This window comes from Lepidochelys kempii, chromosome 1 (genome assembly GCF_965140285.1).
Source record: "Lepidochelys kempii isolate rLepKem1 chromosome 1, rLepKem1.hap1, whole genome shotgun sequence".
Taxonomy (NCBI): domain Eukaryota; kingdom Metazoa; phylum Chordata; order Testudines; family Cheloniidae; genus Lepidochelys; species Lepidochelys kempii.
The window spans coordinates 78797105-78815942 of NC_136380.1; the positions used below are offsets into that span (position 1 = coordinate 78797105).

At 39.2% G+C, this 18838-nt stretch overlaps 1 protein-coding gene across 6 annotated transcripts in view; it reads left to right on the top strand.

The window, feature by feature from the left end:
* Window positions 1-18838, top strand: part of BORA (BORA aurora kinase A activator) — an 80324-nt gene that overhangs the window by 26557 nt on the left and 34929 nt on the right. For 4 of the 6 annotated variants that reach the window (XM_073346664.1, XM_078853301.1, XM_078853300.1 and 1 more), the window contains 6 exons: window positions 602-658; window positions 3326-3549; window positions 6659-6812; window positions 8198-8805; window positions 9707-9838; window positions 14550-14727. In XM_073346664.1, the coding sequence (XP_073202765.1) occupies window positions 602-658; window positions 3326-3549; window positions 6659-6812; window positions 8198-8805; window positions 9707-9838; window positions 14550-14727 (1353 nt within the window). The remainder of the gene's footprint in view (window positions 1-601; window positions 659-3325; window positions 3550-6658; window positions 6813-8197; window positions 8806-9706; window positions 9839-14549; window positions 14728-18838) is intronic. The other 2 variants (XM_078853302.1, XM_078853303.1) reach the window with 1 other exon arrangement.

Sequence of the window (18838 nt, forward strand, 5' to 3'; positions counted from 1 at the left end):
GCCTCATTTAATGGGACGACTTAGTGCTTAAAGTTAGGCATGTATTTAGGCCCCAATTCAGCAAGGTATTTATGTTACTGTTTGTCTAGGAATAAATGTGTTCTACATGTGACTACATGTAGTATTACACGTAAAGTTCTGTTTATGCTTTGAAGCCCAAATTGCATACTAACTTAATTACATTATAATATAAAGATTCTTTGACATCCTCTCCCCTCCATTTTGTACGAGGTCACAGAAACTATTTTCTGAAACCTGTACATAAACACACAATTTTCAGGGTATTACATTGATTTTTCTTGCTTGAATTTTTTTTTTTTTAAATGCCTTTCCCCCAGCTAAGGTGTGGCTGGATATGGTGCCATCTGGAGAGCTTGTGTGTAACAACCCTTTTCACTTATCCCTGAGCCTGATTTGCTCCATACACGGTAGCCAATTCAGGACCCCAGGCCTATAAGTTTTTCCCTTTTCCTCATGGCAACACATTGTGTTTCACTAATTTAACTAGCTATGTGTTAAATACAATTTAAAGTTAAACTTTTTACTTGCACTAGTTGACTAAGTTACTGTAGGCTAATTTCATTGTTTTTATTCATTGCAGCTGCTTGTCAGACAGTATTGTCTTTGCCTGTGGATTTTAACTTAGAAAAAATATTAGGTATGTCGTGTACTTTATGTATGAATGTCTAAATTGAAAATCTATTTTGCATGCTGATTAGGAATGGAGATACAATGCACTGGAAACCTAGTGTGATTCAAAATTGAGTATTCATAGAATTGCCCAAAGTACAAATGTTGTTTTGGACAGATAACAGCTCCTTGTCCTGTGGAGCTCCTGCTCTAATTTAGACATGGCTCAGCAAGGGAGGACAAGAAACAAAAGGTGGAGGGATGGTGAATGGTAGGACAATGATGAGTGTACATAAACATTGTATTGCTATATTTTAAAAGATAGTATGTTAAAGTATTGGCCAGCGTTCATAATGTAGACTGGCTTGGAAGTTAGCTATGGAAGCCTAATAGTCTCAATTGCTAGATTGGGTTTGCATGACCATTTTGCAGGAATTTAAAAACTGCATACAGTAACCTCATGTTTATCATTGGTATAATGGAAGACCACAGGTCTTGAATCAAAAGAAAATATCCATGCTTTCCTAGGCTACACAGACTAGGAAGACTGTGCATACTATCTGCACTGCACACTGACCTATCTAAAGGAAATGTTTGCTTTTTGTGAAATACTTAAAAAGCAGGAGTTATGTAACAGAACTTGGGTAGGAAGAGCTCAATAAGGTATTCTAGACCAGTCCATCTTATTCCCTTTACCTCTAGTTGGGGCCACATAATTCACGAGTTACTACTTCCTGGTCACATCCACTGTGTGACTGACACAAACAGCTCATAGGGAAAAAGTAAGTGAGAAACAGCACAACAAAAAAATGCAATTCAACCTCATCCCAGCATCCTGATTTTTACAGATGGAGTGCTTTTACCAAGAATAGTTCTTTGAGTGCTTGTTCACGTTGATTCCAATCAGGTGTGCATGCACAGACACCTCAGGCGAGAGTCTGGGAGGCCATTATTTGGCATGGGCTTGTGGCATACGCTGCAAGACTTAAAGCCTTGCGGCATGCCCCAGAGCTCAAGAAGGGGTAAGGGGACCGGGAAAGATCCCGCTCACAAACACTTATATTAACTATAACTATACTATCAGCAAACAACTAGAAAACAAGAAGAACAACTAGACTAGATAACTGCACTAAGGGAGGACTTGCAAAGCAAGCGAGCCACAGTTCCAGCGGCCGTGATGGACGGTAAGAAGGAACTGAAGGGGGTCGGGTCGGCAGGGTCGTATATTGAGTGCCAGGAAGGTGCCACCCAGGGGCTCCCCAGCTGACTCGACGGGAACTGCTAGGGGAAAAACTTACCCGTGACCGTGCACGCGGCGTGCACACACCTGATTTGGAATGGACGTGAACAATACATCTTGAAGAACAACAGTTACGAGAAGGTGAGTAACCGTTTTTCCTTCGGCGTTGCTACAAAGCATGACCCAGCCACTGCAAGGAGAGATGGTGCAGGACCCAAGGAGCAGAGGGAGGAGCCAGCTTATAGGTGCAGAATATTTCTTTCAGTCTGTCATCTGGTGGTGGGGCTTTCAACCCATAGCAACACACTGGATGGAATATTTAGAATTTTCAACTTATTACAAATAAAATTACCAGTCTCTATCTCTACCATGGTTTTGTGACTCCATCCCATCGCTGAACTACATTGGTGGATGGGGTGGGACTTACCCTTCTCTTTTGAGAACGGGAGCCTGATAAACCATTTTCTATCTCTGATAGAACTCCACAAAGTGGCTCTTAAATTTTATCTGTCACCACCTCCGCTTTGCACTTCAGTGCTTCTCAAACTTTTACTGGTGACCCCTTTCACATAGCAAGCCTCTGAGTGCAACCCCTTCCCCTTACAAATTAAAAACACTTTTTATATATTTAACACCATTATAAATGCTGGAGGCAAAGCAGGGTTTCGGGTGGAGGCTGACAGTTTGCAACCCCCCCTGGAATAACCTCGCGGACCCCCTGAGGGGTGCCGACCCCCAGTTTGAGAAGCCCTGCACTAGAACATGGTAATAGGGAGGAAAATACTGATTGCATCCTTAATGATACTTCTGTTAGACAGACTTGATTCAGTCTTCCGTTCAGAAGAGTTTCCAGCCTTCTGGCTGGGTACTTCCTGCCTGTACATCTTTTCTTGGGTAAGATGGCCAGAATGTGCATTCCACTGCATACAGGTTGGACAATCAGGGATGGTCTAGATAATACTAAGTCCTGTCATAAGTGCAGGGGACTGGACTAGATGACCTCTCGAGGTCCCTTCCAGTCCTATGATTCTATGGGAGTTCTGTAAGCATGATCATTTGGAATGGCAGCTGTCCGAAAAGCCTTGTCTACACAAGCAGAATAGTTTAACAGAAACTATTCAACATTGTCATGACTAAACTGGGGTTGATACATTTGGATCAGCTTCCATGTGTGGGAAAAATCACATTACAGCAAATTTTAATAAACCCAGCGTTTATGGGGGGAAAGCCCTGACTTTATATTAACCTTGTTATAACACTGCTTAGTCTAATGCCCACAGCATGGCTAAAATATTATTAACAATTTCAGCAGTTACAGAATTCAGTGGCTGTTTATGACTGTGCAGACGAGGTCCTTGTCCCCTTTGTTCCCCCATACTTTTTCTGTAGACAGGAGAAATAAGACAAGACTGGCTAATTAAACTTGCCAACAAACTTTTTTTCTTTTTTCTTTAGGTGAATATTTTAGAACAGAAGAATTTGCAGACCAGTCTCAGGAAAGCCTAAGCTCCTCATCACTGAGAAGAAAGCTGTTTTTAGATGAGAATGGAAGTGTATCTGAGTGTTTGTCTCTTTCTCCACAAAGCCCTTGTAATAATCCACCAGCATCACTTGGAGTGCTATGTTCAATAGATATTTCTCCAGCCCGGTGCAGAAGCCCTGTGGAAACATCTAGTTCAGTAAGAAGCCTTTTCATTTTCTTTGTGTATGTGCTGATTTAGCTGGTACACATGAAATTCTCTGAAGCAGCAAAAACAACAAGGAGTCCAGTGGCACCTTCAAGGCTAACAGATGTATTTGGGCATAAGCTTTCGTGGGTAAAAAACCCACTTCTTCAGATGCAACATTTTTACCCACGAAAGCTTATGCCCAAATAAATCTGTTGGTCTTTAAGGTGCCACCAGACTCCTCGTTGTTTTTGTGGATACAGACTAACAAGGCTACTCCTCTGATTCTAAAGCAGCAGAACCACTTCTGATTGTATCTGATCAGATTTCACCAGCTGAAGTGCCGCTTTTGAATAGTCTACACAACTGAAGTAATTAAAGAGTGGTGTTAATACGCAGGGTCCTGGTCAAATTCCAATTTTGGAACTAAATTGTGCCTAACTAAAACTTCATGTTTTTTAACTTAAAATTTATGCTTTTCTTTCCCTATCAAATTGTTGTTTAGTCCTGATATTCACTGTTGAAGAGCTGCTATTTTCTCTGCCCAATGTATTTGTGTCTGAATGATATTGACGTAACAGAATGAGAGGGAATGATTCGAATATGAATAGCTTGTGAAGTCTCTTTGATCTTTCCATATAGGATGCACTTTACAGAAAGACTTTATTGGCTGAGATCATATTGCAGCCATGCCTTCGTAAACTCATTAAGTTTGCATACCAAAAATATCATCTTAGTCCTTGGCTTGATTAGTACCTGAAACACCATTTGGTGTATATAATTGCTCTAGTTGCTTTCCCTTAAAGTTGATCTGCAAAGAAGAAAGATTTGTGCTCTTTCTTTCTTTCTTTCTTTCTTTCTTTCTTTCTTTCTTTCTTTCTTTCTTTCTTTCTTTCTTTCTTTCTTTCTTTCTTTCTTTCTTTCTTTCTTTCTTTCTTTCTTTCTTTCTTTCTTTCTTTCTTTCTTTCTTTCTTTCTTTCTTTCTTTCTTTCTTTCTTTCTTTCTTTCTTTCTTTCTTTCTTTCTTTCTTTCTTTCTTTCTTTCTTTCTTTCTATTGTATAAATGACCCAGTGTACCTAAAAGGGGGTTGTTCTGTGCTTGTTTTAAAAAAACAAACACTTCAGAAATATTGGGATTGTAAAATCTGGTCTTCCCTGAGTTTGCAGAGAACTTGGTGGTCTGAGTGAGGTTGTGGACTTTCTTTAACCCCTTGAAAGGGAAGTGTTGAATGTTAAAGATCCATTCTCCAAACAATAGTTAACTTTTTGTTAACAAATCCGAATAAAAATCACGTTCCTTCTCAGACAGGGTTTGCTTACTTTCTTGGTGTGTATCCTAAACCTACTAATTCTCTAGTAATCCATAGTATTTCTGGGAAAAGTAGGCAAAACATGATTTTTAATTAAAAAAAAAGAAAAGAAAAGCAGAATGTCTGAGGAAAACTTTACAGATATTTATATGTAGTTAGGGCTTTTGTTTTTTGGGGTTGTTTGTAGCAATTTTCAAGTTTTATGTAGATATATAAAATATAGGTGTATATATAATATAGGGGCTTTCTGCTTATGTATACTGTAATGAGTAATCTCACTGTAATGTTTCCTAGAATGCTTTAACACATAATGCTTCAAACAACATGACTTCAGAGCACCCTAGGGAACCTTAAGTGCACAGCAGCAGGATCTTCATGGACCAGTTAACATGCAGCATGTTTAGTGCACTTTAGAAATCTCTCCCGTGTAGTCTGCATTACTTCTCTGTGTAAACAAGCCTTAGATACAAGTAACCATTTGTGGTGATTTTCTGGTATTCAGTGGATGAACTCCAGTTTCTCTTCCCTCCCCCGCTCATTTGTGTCAAGGGTGTTTATGGAATAAAACCAAAAATCAGAAGCCTTATACATAATAAAGCAAAAAAGGCACTTTTTTTACACTTCAAAGTAGAATAAGTATTTTCCTTGAAAGGATGGTATCGTATTACAGAACTGCTATGTTTACAGTGCTATTTACTCATTTGTGATCTTTGTTCAGAACTCTTAGATCTAGGAATGTAAAATACAGATGCACCTCTGGCATGCTTTAATATACAAGTGAATTGGAAGTGAACTACAAGTGAATTGGAAGTCCATCAATTTCTTGAGCCATCAGTTTCCAACACAAACTCACTTTAAATGAGACCTTCAACCAGCCAGGAGCATATTATACTAAATGAAAACAAGATCACAACTAAGGCATGAATGTCTGAACGTTGTTTTTCTTAGCTCCAACTCACATTTTCTGGTGATGTGCAAATTGCTACTTCCTGCTGAGAATAGATCTAAACAAAAGACTTTTGCTGGCATAGTTATGTTAGTCAGAGATGCTATGTCTGTGGTCTCTGACCATTATAACTGTGTTGGCAAAAACGCTGAGTTATGTACTGTGCTTTTTCCAGTAGAACTTATTTTGTTAGGGGGCTTGAATAAGCTATTTTGGCAAAACCGCAGTTTTGCCAGCAAACTCTGTGTCCACACAATTACTACTTTACCAATACAATATGTGGGTTATACCTATGAAAACAAACTGTTCCTACTGTAGATTTGGCCTGAGATAAGAGCACAGCTTCTTCTGACTCTTTCAGATGAAAGGTCTGTTTTGGTTGACTTCAAAGTTATGTCCTTCAGATAGTGTGGATTCTGTTAAAATATCCAATGGTGTCAGTGTGCAGTCTACTCAATCTGTCACTGCATTGGGGGCAACATTCCATTCTGCTTTGGGGTGTCTGCCATTTGGGAGATAAAACGTTGTAGGCATAACAATAATACAAATACTAAACAGTAATTTGGCTGTTGATTAGGAAAATCCTTATACAGTAGTCTGGCTCCTGTTAGTTCTAATATGATTGATAACATAGTCTTAATTAGTACTCCTCTTTGGAAGCATTGGATTTCCTATGAGGCATCATAAAATCCAACTGGAGAATTTCAAATGGAATATTGCAGCAGTGAAATGCTTGATTGAGAGTGTCAGTGAAGCAGGAATAGAATTATTTTCCCAGTAGCACTGTACTTTCAAGTCTACAAATTTGTACATCAGTCTATAAATTTATATTATGTAAAAGCTAATTCTTACTCTTTGTATTAAAGGGTCAGTTTTCCTCCAGTCCTATTCAGGGAGGTACAAGGGCATACAGTCTGGGAAGCATTACCAGTCCCACGTTTCCAGAGAGGTCCCCTGCAAATATTGCTTCCCCTACTTTTTCTCCAATTGCTTTTCAGATAAGGAAGACACCATTGTCAGGTATGGTTTGACTTTATATACAGTCTCCTTTCATGCAGCTTGTATTTCTTGTGATGAAAAAACGATCCATCTAGAGGCAGGTACTTGACTTGATAGTCCAGTGGTCTCATCTAGTATGGCACATGGCATGTTGAACAGTAAAGTGTCATCAATGTAAATGTATAAAATGTTTACCTGAACAGAATTACTTAGAAAGTGCAAAAAAATAAATTTTTTTAGTGGGAAAAAGTGGAAAAAGGAATCATGAAAACTCATAGTATGAAATAAAGTAAAGGGGAGCAATATGATCTGAGGAGAAGGGTTTTGTTTGAAGTTATGTATCAAAAATAAGATGAGCAGTCAGAATTGTTGTAGGAAAAACTATTTTGATAGGGTTAGTGTCTTACATTTGAGCCCTGATCCCTATAACTAGATTAAGCTGAGATTAAATGAATTCACTAGTTTAGAAACCTAGTGGATGCTTATCCATATCAGACTCCATAATTTGTTGCAATTTGGCAGTATTGGTATTCTGTGTTCTGTAAAATCTTAGTCTGTTTGCATAGCTGATTCAGTCAGAACCTGCTATGAGATACTTCTGCAAAGTTATGTATAAAGTCTGAATAGCTACTTTTCACTTTATGCCTGATTGTATAAAGTTCTGATAATTTTCACCCTCAAAAAGCTTTTGTAGAACTAATGTGTTCTAAGAAATCTACAGTACTTGCCTAGTATGGATTTTAGGTTATTGGACTGGAAGCATTTGGGGGTAAGGGACTGTTCATTTTGACACAATTTGGTACTGCCATTTGAAAACCCGATCCAGGGATCGGCAACCTTTGGGACACGGGGGCCCGCCAGGGTAAGCCCCCTGGCGGGCTAGGCTGGTTTGTTTACCTGCCGCGTCCACAGGTTCGGCTGATCACAGCTCACGCTAGCCATGGTTCGCCGCTCCAGGCCAATGGGGGCTGCAGGAAGCGGCAGCCAGCACATCCCTTGGCCTGGATCGGCGAACCGCAGCCAGAGGGAGCTGCGCTCGGCCGAACCTGTGGACGCGGCAAGTAAACAAACCGGCTCGCAAGGGGGCTTATCTTGGCGGGCTGTGTGCCAAAGATTGCCGATCCCTGACCTGGTCTCTGCAGTAGTAGACCTTTCAGAGAAAGGAAAGCTTTAGATAAGCAGGATTAAAATTTGAAAGTATGATGGCTAAACGTGTGTGTAACAAGTATAACTTTTAAAAATAGTTGTATCAAATGCCTTTAGTGCTAGGAGATGATACTCAAGAGAATCACCGCTTAGTGTGGCTGTAGTTGTTCTAGTGACTTCTGGTCCTAGGATTCAGACTGTTAGCTTTTCCTCCATCTGATATCTAATGAATTGAATTATTCTGTTTTTACTATGGACAGAACAAAGAAAGTTGACTTTTCGTTCTCCGGATGTTCCGTCTGCACCAGTCTCAAACAGAATGACACCCCCAAGTACTAGAAGTCCTTATATAGATGGCTGTTCTCCAATTAAAAATTGCTCTCCTATGAGACTTGGAGCATGCAGAGGGACTGCACAATATCAAACTTCCCTTATTAGGATACCATTTACCCTTGAAAATCACAACGAAGAGGCAGAAGACAAAGAGAATGCCCTACCTGCAGAAGTTCTGTTACCACAGATGGACACTGGAGTAAATTTACAGCAGCAGGATGGTGATACTTTTGCACACGGTACACATCTAGTTGTGGCAACTGTATCTATTTCACCAGATCACTCTGAAGCTTGTGAACAAGGACTGGCATCGTTGCAGGATATAGAAGGTTTAAAAGAAAATAATACTGTTGATATGGTTGATACAGTTGAGGTGTCAGATGAGAACACTTGGGTTAAGGAATGTGTTGGTAATAGCAGTATGCCAATGACCAGCTTCATGACAGGAATTACTTTCAGTATTGAAAGCTCTCACATGTGCATATCACCTCTTGCGGAAAGCAGTGTAATTCCTTGTGACAGCAGTAGTATTCAGGTAAGGGTTTTTGTTTTATTTAAATAATTTAGTAAATTATACCCCAAGTTTAATCTCTCAGTTTTCACATTTGTCCCTCTACCATTCTGGATATACTTTCTGTCAGCTCTTATCTGATGGGGTGTAAACACTGAATTGTGTGACTTAAAGCTTGTTCTATTTGACTGGCAACACAGCAATTCAAGGAAATATTTCTTATGCTACCACAGTAGTAAATGTGGATTAATCCCAAACTACTTGGATTCTGGTTGACCAATTTACTATCTCCTCTTGTTTCTAATGAATCTGCTGCAGTTAACTAAGTTATTACATAATGCAGCCGCCTTTTGCTTTTTAAGTCACAAATAGATTGTCAATTTTATTTAAGCCTGCAATTGTATTATCTTGTAAAATATGCAAGCCACACACATCTAGCCATATCACCTTGTATAGGAGGTCTCCAAAGAAGTCCTGGTTTTTGAAGGTAGTGAAGAAACTATGATGATAGTAGTAGGAACTGTCCTGCTGAAGATGCTGACACCTTAATATTTGAAAAGTTCTCAGTTGTGACCATTAAATGTCCAAAGGGCATGTACTTGTACTCACAAGTATTTCCAATTTGCCTATTTAACTTTTCCCTGAAGTTTCAATCAGATAATAGTTTAGGACAGAAGTGACTCTAAGCATGCATTGTTAAACAGTTGCCAGATATCACCTTTAGATGTGGCTGTATTTCAATGGTTCATATTTTAATCAGTGATATGTATAGCTTGTATGATAGATTAAGTTTATAAATACAGTATGAAAGGATTATGAAGTAGGGGCAATACAAATGTAAATTAAAATAAGTAATGCACAAGAAATAGGGGAGCTTATCTGGAACAGAGTACATAGGATATTAATTCCTGGCTTTTGTTCCTAGGTGGACAGTGGCTATAATACACAGACATGTGGAAGCAGCATTATGGATACAGTTGGGGCTGAGAACAATTGCAGAGACAATAATGTACATTCTTATGAGGCTCAGAACAAATCTCAGCTTTCCAGAACTAAGGTAGGAAATGCATAGAATGATATGTTTCAGAGTAGCAGCCGTGTTAGTCTATTTGCAAAAAGAAAAGGAGTACTTGTGGCACTTCAGAGACTAACAAATTTATTTGAGCATAATCTTTCGTGAACTACAGCTTATGCTCAAATAAATTTGTTAGTCTGTAGAATATGTTTTTCCATTTTCAATATCCATTCCTTCACACCACTCCCTGCTAGGTCAGGGATTTGACAGATTGTTTCTAAGAACCTGTGGGAACTTGTAGACAGCAAATTTATTTGGTCTTAGTGTCAAGTATTAGATTAAAAACATGGATCTGTAAAATAAAGAAAAATATACTGAAAATCCTAATTTTAAAATTCACGTGTTCTGATGACAGCAAAGGCTATTCCTGGGGGAATTCTGTGCCAAAAAATTAAAAATTCTGCATATGTTATTTGTCAAAATAATGTCGGTTTTTTTGTTTTTTAAATGCAAAATGATCCACAATTACAGACCATCAGTCATGGATGAGAACAACGTTGCAGGATGTGCAAAATAATTTGTCCCCGTCTACATGCAGTTTTGTAGGGAATTCTCGAGCATGAGAACCTGGTGTAGCCGTTTTTGATGTCATGCAAAAGAACAAATATATCCCTTTTGCCCTTTAGTAACTTCATCTGGACCGGGCTGGGTATTTTGGGAAGTGCTTGGTTCTGATTGTCCTGACATTTTAGTGACTTCTTGATAAATGTTTTATTTGCCCTCAGTCTTTTATTTTTTGTTGTTGTTGTTTTTTAATGGGTAAGTAAAATAAATCCTGATCTGTAATCTAACTCCATTGGGCCACTTTGGCACAGGAAAAAAAGTAAGAAAGCACATAGATCTCCTAGCTGAGGATTCCCTTATGGTCATTTATAATAAGGCTCCTTTACATCACTCTAGCAATGTAAAGGAGCCTTAAAACTCTTCCGTGTTTTATGCTTCTGGGGGGAATTGGCTGAGAATGGGAACAGTTAGTTAACAATAGGAACATTAACAATGTTACTATTCAGGCAGGCTGCTACATTTTTGTCTCAGAGAATGAGATCAATTAACGATCAATAGCAACATTAACAATGTGTTATTTTCACATTTAGAACAATCTTTTATTTCAAACATTGAAACAGTTTTGAAGGAATGCACAGAGCAGACTCTTATTCTTCCACACCTTATCCCATCTCAAGCAAAAACTGACTGAATTTTGTTTCAATCCAATCCCTGTTATAAAATGAGCCTCCATGCAGTTTAAGGGATGACACTGGCTGATTGCATTTCTAACTCTGGCAAAACAGCTGCTTGCTTCCTTGCAGTAAAGGAACATAGGCAGGCAGGCTACTACATTTCTGCCTCGGGGGACAGAGCCTGTCTCATGCTTAACAACCCCAAGCCCCCCATGCCCGGCAAGCCACTCTGTAGCAAGTCTCTCTGGCTTGTTCACACACATGCATGCCCAGCCCACTCCACCCCCGACGGTGATTAATGTCTCCCAGGCAGGTGCGTACATCCTGCCCCCGCAGTGATTTGCGTCTCTGATGGCTGCTCCAGGTGTGCTGGAACAGATGCGCCGCCTAGGCTGTCCAGGAAGAGGCACGTGTCTCCAGAAGATTTCTTCTTCTTTTTTCTGCATGGAGGGATAGATATCTGATCACCATAACAATTCCCTGCCTGTGCGGGCGTGCAGAATTCCATCAGGAGTAAAAAGCACTGGGGGCTTGGGGAGAACTTGGCCCAGTGTTCTTTGGCAAAAACATTGGTGAGACTACAAATGGACAACGTGCCGTCCCTGGGTATCTTAAAAGTTCCATGGTGTTGACTTGATTCAGTATGCTGAGGAATGTCTTTAAGAGAATTTTTCAACTTGAGATCTCTACTTCCACTTGTGATCTCATTGTACAGAGGCAAGGGAAAGCAACAAACACATAATACAGTTTCTGAGAATAGTGAAAGGGGATATATTAGACTAAAACAAAGGGGAATTATTCAGTTCTTCAAATGTTTGTATGTATTCCACTCTTGGTACACCTATGCCCTGTGTGCATGAAATCAGATTATATTGCACAGCAGTATCTGTTGGGGCTGTGTCTGCAGCTTGAATGCCCTCAGACATCCCCACCCAAGGTCAGAATGGGTCCGACTGCCCTTCAGTTCTTTCTTACCATCCATGGCTGTGAGACAGAATCCTGCAGTGTCTGCATCACTATGTGCTTTATGAAGCAAATAAACATATCTTTGTATTGTTAGTTAGGTGTTAAATTAGTTACTGTTAGTGTGTACAGGGTTGGTACATCTGTTGGCAAAAAAACCCCCAAGCTTCTGTTAGTGTTAGGAATTTTTTCCTCTGTCTGAACCAAAGGTTCTATCTACACTTGGAGCTGAGGGTGTGATTCCCAGTTTGTGTAGCTAGCATGCTAAAGAGAGTAGTGAAGCATGGGAAGCAGCAAGTGGCAGCATAGGTTAACTGTGCTGAATATGTATGGACAGGATTCAGATGGGTTTGTATTTGGCATGGCTAGCCTGTGCCACTGCTACCGTCTGTGCCACCCTGGCTATATTACTGTTTTGTGTGGTAGGTTGATAAGAGCTAGCCCAAGTATGTCTATGTAAGCTGGGAATCACGCAACCAGCTCAAGGTGTAGACATACCTAAAGTCTCCTGGCTTCAAGAACTGCCCTTCATGTGAGACAGCTGTGTTCTTTAACAATGGTCACTCAAGGTGCCTTTTTTGCCTCTGGGAAGGGCCTAGCTGGAAGAAGCAAAACTCTCACTTCACTCCCTCAAAGGGTGGCTCAGCCCAGAATGAGTCCTGATGACACCCTGGAGAACATGGTACTGGCCTATGAAAAGATTCAAGCCATGCCCAATACCAAATCTATGGTACTGATGTTTACTCTCTCAGGACTGATGATCTTGGCACCAAGGACATTGTTGGAGTTGTCCCCAGGGAACTGCCACCTAATAAAGCAATTCTTAGAAGACCACAAATGGACACTCAGGATCCTTTATCTGTAACATTTCAAAAGTGGGGTCAATAGCATATTTCCTCTAGATATGCAGAGTCCAGAATAGCTGGAATCTGCATATCTACTAAGATTTTTTTTTTTAAAAAAAAGGATTGTCCATTAGCTCTATGGCAGAGAATCAGCTGACCATCTCCTCCATGCAGGGCAACACCATTTTCTCCCATCTTGTGGTAGCTAGGCTTACGGGTCTCATTCATGTTTTTCCCCAATCAGTCACTTCTCCCCTAGCATCTCTGTGCAGTCCTAGCTGGGTTGATGGCAACTCCCTTTGAGCTCCTAATATCATTTGTCCTTGAAAATGGCCTTTTTAGTGGCAATTATATCAGCGTGGAAAATAGGAAAAATACAAGCACTTAATTCTGGCCCATCAGATGCTGTAGTCCATAAGGAGAAGGTCACCCTTAGGCCCCACACTACATTTTTACCCAAGGTAGTCTCAGACTTGCATTTGAATCAAATGGGTCATGTACCTGTGCTCTTCCCTAAACTCCACTCCCACCAAGAGGAAGCCAAATTTGCATACCCTGGATGTGCTTAAGCCTCTGTTATTTTATCTGGATAGGACCAAAACGTTTAGTTTTCTTTTGACTAATTGTAGCTTTTGCAGGTTGGATGAAAGGTCAGGCATCTTCCCAGAGGCTATCTAAGTGGGTGTCTACTTACTTTAGGGTTTTATGAGCTAGGCAAATTAGATCCTCAGTGCAGGTTAGGGCTCACTCCACTAGAGCTGAGGTAAATTCTATGGCTTTCTTGAAAAGTGTAACCATCTCTGAAATCTGAAGGTCTTCAGTGACCTGGGGATCTGGTCATATATTTACATGACATTATTCCCCAGTTGAGGCATCAGGATCTAATACCCGTTTTGGCAGAGCGGTCCTGCAGTTGATATTTGAGTAGCTATTGAGCAAGTACATCAGGTCAAAGTTTGAGAATCATCAGCAGAGAAATATGTATGGAGAATCACATGAAAGCGAATGGTAACTTTGAGATATTGTCTATGTGTATTCCATGACCTGTCTTCCTTCCCCACTACTACAGAGTCCCCTTTTACCCCAAATTTGTATTTGTGCAGGAACTGAGGAGCAGCTGGCTCTGCTCTGCCCTTTATGCCCTTGCGGGGAGGGGGAAATGATGAGACACACGAGCGATCAGGGCATGCCTCTCTCCCAATGGACACTGCAGGCCAAAAGCATCCAATCTCACTCACACAGGGTGCATGTGCACCAGAAGTTGACAATACCTCTAAGAACCATAGTTACTATAGGGGAAATAGCTGTTTTTTATTTCTGTTTTAATTTTCAGGAAGGGATGAAGATAAAACTGTTTTATACTGGTGATCTGAAACTTCCAGTGACTTAACCCCCAAAATGATCCTTTATAACAAGGAGACAAGATGGTTGAGATAATGTATTTTATTGGACCAACTTCTGGTGGTGAAAGAGACAAGCTTTCTAGCTTGCACAGAGTTCTTCTACAGCATGTGTAAGCTCTCTTTCATCATCAGAAGTTGGTCCAATAAAAGATATTGCCTCAACCACCTTGTTTCTGTAATATCCTGAGATCAGCACCCGTTATAGCAGGGACTGATTCAAATGAAGTGAGGTCTGAATTGTTAACTTATTGAAATGAGAATTTTTGAAAGAATGATAATAAAAGAAATTTGTTTACAAACCTAGGAGTTTCCTGTTTTAAACCATAAAGACAATCAGCTGTTGAGGGCAAAGTCTCCAGAGATTCAACCATGTTTCCATAAAGTAAAAACATACAATACATTATTCAGCCAAAATCCAACTTGCAACTTTTCTACTTGGAAACATACCAACGAACATCAGATTCAGGGATTACACAAAAATGGTATGTGGATTTTTATGGAGAACTTAAAATGCTATTGGCTGGTACCTGTTAATAATTTATCTTGTAGGACCTGAAGAATGATGAACACAGTAATACTACAACTGAGTTCAGGGAGCAGACCAAACTGCTGCCTTGCTGCTTGTTTCATATGTATTATAGGGAGCTGGGAAGCAGCAATCTATACAGGTTCTCCTAACCCACATCCACTGGACATGGAAAATTAGGGAGGCTGTGAGCTGGACTTGAAACAAAAATTGATAGCATTTTTTCTTTTGAGCTGTTTCCGTGAACACTAGTGGCAGGTTTCTAGAGGTGTCAAATTGTTCCCAAATCTTAGCTGTACCAGCTTCAATAGAAATACACTCTACATTTTAGCAACCTTAGAATGGGTGAATATTTAGCAGTTTCTTAATCTAATGTTTCCATGTTTGGACACTGGACAACATTCACATTAGGGCTCTCAATTAATCGCAGTTAATTCATGCAATTAACTCAAAAAAAAATTAATCATGATTAATCGCACTGTTTAAACAATAGAATACCAATATAAATTTATTAAATATTTTGAATGTTTTTCTACATTTTTATATACATATTGTATTCTGTGTTGTAATTGAAATTAAAGTGTTTATTATTCTTGATTACAAATATTTGCACTGTGAAAGATCAACACAATAAATACTATTTTTCAATTCACGTCATGTAAGTACTGTAGTGCAATCTGAGTCGTGAAAGTGCAATTTACAAATGTAGAATTTTTTTGTTACATAACTGCACTCAAAAACAAAACAATGTAAAACTTCAGAGCCTACAAGTCCACTCAGTACTACTTCTTGTGCAGCCAATCACTAAGACAAACAAGTTTGTTTACATTTACAGGAGATAGTGCTGCCCACTTCATATTTACAGTGTCAACAGAAAGTGAAAACAAGCATTTGCATAGCACTTCTGTAGCTGGCATTGTAAGGTATTTAAATGCCAGATACGCTAAACATTCATATGCACCTTCATGCTTTGGCCACCATTCCAGAGGACATGCTGATGATGCTTGTTAAAAGAATAATGCGTTAATTAAATTTGTGACTGAACTCCTTGGGGGAGAATTTTATGTCCCCTGCTTTGTTTTACCCACATTCTGCCATATATTTCGTGTTATAGCAGTCTCGGATGATGACCCAGCACATGTTGTTCATTTTAAGAACACTTTCACTGCAAATTTGACAAAACACAAAGAAGGTACCAATGTGAGATTTCGAAAGATAGCTTCAGCACTCGACCCAAGGTTTAAGAATCTGAAGTGCCTTCCAAAATCTGAGAGGGGTGAGGTGTGGAGCATGCTTTCAAAAGTGTTAAAAGAGCAAACACTCCGATGAGGAAACTGACTCAGATAATGAAAATGAACGTGCATCGGTTTGCACTGCTTCAGATCATTATCGATCACAACCTGCCATCAGCATAGACGTATATCCGCTGGAATGGTGGTTGAAGCATGAAGGGACATATGAATCTGTAGCACATCTGGCACATAAATATCTTGCCACACCGGCTACAACAGTGCCATGAGAACGCCTTTTCTCATTTTCAGGTGATATTGTAAACAAGAAGCGGGCAGCATTATCTCCTGCAAGTGTAAACAAATTTGTTTGTCTGAGTGATTGGCTAAACAAGAAGTAAGACTGAGTGGACTTGCAGGCTCTAAAGTTTTACATTGTTTTATTTTTGAATGCAGTTATTTTCTGTATGTAATTCTACATCTGTAAGTTCAACTTTCATGATAAAGAGATTACACTACAGTACTTGTATGAGGTGAATTGAAAAATACTGTTTCTTTTGTTTTTTTACAGAGCAAATACTTGTAATCAAAAATAAATATAAAGTGAGCACTGTACACTTTGCATTCTGTGTTGTATTGAAATCAATATATTTGAAAATGTAGAAAACATCCAAAAATATTTAAATAAATGGTATTCTATTATTTAACAGTGTGATTAATCGTGATTAATTTTTTTAATAGCTTGACATCCCTAATTCACAAGAAACCAGTTTGAGCTATTGGAAGATATTCTGGGTATATTATGTTCTACAGTCTCTGTAAATTCACTGTTCTCTAAATAAAGCAAAAAGTAGATTAGATTTTGCAACACAGCCATTTAGTATACATGTAACGTAGACATTGCCCCTGATCAGCACCTCTAGTTTTCATCCACCAATATTTCTTCCAGACATGGGCCCTCAAATGCTTAGTTAACATCTCACGGACGGGGCGGGGGGGAGGGGAGTTCATGTTACATCAAAATATCTGCTGTGAAATTGCCAGATGGTGGTGTGAAGCACACAGTATAGTTCTATTTCCATAACTACAGTATTGGTAATCCTTATTTATTCATTGTGCACTCCATAACTAGCTCACACTTCCCTCATAATCTTTTTCTGAATGTGCAAAAGAAAACTTCTCGTTTGAGTGTGGTCCGATGGATTTAAGCACAGAAGTAGCAGTGAGGGACTCCTCTGGGACTTGTTTGATACCTAGTTCTTTACCAAAAACTTTACCTCCTTATCCCCTGCCCTTGCTTGTCATCTGCCCACTCTAGTGGACAATTGTCAACCACTCCTTTTACTTTTACTAGTTCTTGAGAGTACACAGTGACCAATTTTTATCTTCAGTTTCTAACCTCATTGCTTAAACACTTTTTAGCAGAATAGTATCTTGGAGTTTCAGTATGAAAATATTAGTTTTATTTTTGGCCACTGTATAGAAGCCCTCCTTTCTTCCTAGTTAACTATGTCTTTTCTATTGTTGCTGGTGCTCTCTCCCTCTTCTTTCTCCTTGAAATCTGCTGAGTATTTGAAACTGAACTACCCCATTCTCCTGCCCAACTTCAATAGCTGTGCAGGTGTCTAGTTGCATTCTTGCCTGTATCTGATAGTTTTCTTTCCCTGTTGATACTTCCTCTACACAAAGGCTTCTCCTTTTATGGAGTTCCACAAGGATCTTTTCCCATATTCATTCTTTTTTACCAACTTCCTCTTCATCTATTCCACTTTCCTTCACTGTTCTCCGAATATAACTTGTGATCTTAATTTTCTTGCTCCTCTTCTCACATTTTCCTAGGTTCATAGATTGGCTTGTCAACCTCTCTGCAATATTGTTCATATTCTCACTTCCATATACACTGACATCTTAGCTAGGATTTCACTTTTTCAGCTTCCTTTTTCAGTGGTAATTCCCAAATCCCACCTCTGTGGACTATTGTATTTGCAGAATAACTTCCTGTCTGTTCTAAGGAATAAATCATCTCCATCTCAATCAACTCAACTAGCTCCTTATCAATTTCAATACGAAGAGAAGTTTGTTTTTAAAAACTTCCCATGGACTTGCCCTAATCACTCAGATATTTTCTTACACCATTTGCTTACAACCACTGACCTGTGGCCCTCTATATAATATCTACATTGCTGGTACTTCCTTTACAGTTTCTGATATTTGCAACAGTCTTCCCATATCTGCCTCAATTCTCTTCTATTTTGCCTCTACTTTGTGTTTTGTAATTTAACGCTGAAAAGCAGTTGGGAATACAGTTTGCATGAAAGATGCTATACAAAAAGTTGCTGTAGTCATACTGTATCAGGGGGAAAAATTCAAGACTGACTAAGAAAAGTCTGATGATTCAGGAAAATAAACAGTGGCAATCGCTGTAAGGGCAAATCCTAAATGAGAGAATGTGGAGGGACTCGATGAGAGAATATTTCTCAATTTTTTTTTTTTTGTTCTAGCAAAGCTTCCGGAATGATTTGACAACACTGAAAATAGATATTCAATAGAAAAACACTATATTATATATCCTTAATTTTGCTATTGTTGGATTTGTTTAAGTTAGTGGTGCAAACTGGCAAAGATAACATGTCAGTTTTGACTAGCCAAGTTTACAAAAACCATTGGACTTAAAAACCTGAAGAAATAATACATTGAATTACTCACCAGCCTGGCTCTTGGAGACAAAGATATTGGAACTTGGCACTCTACCTTTGTGGATAACCTAATCTTAGAAGCTTTAGAATGCACGTTTGTCCCATTATCAAATTCTTTCAGTTAAGCTTTTTTTCTTTTTCT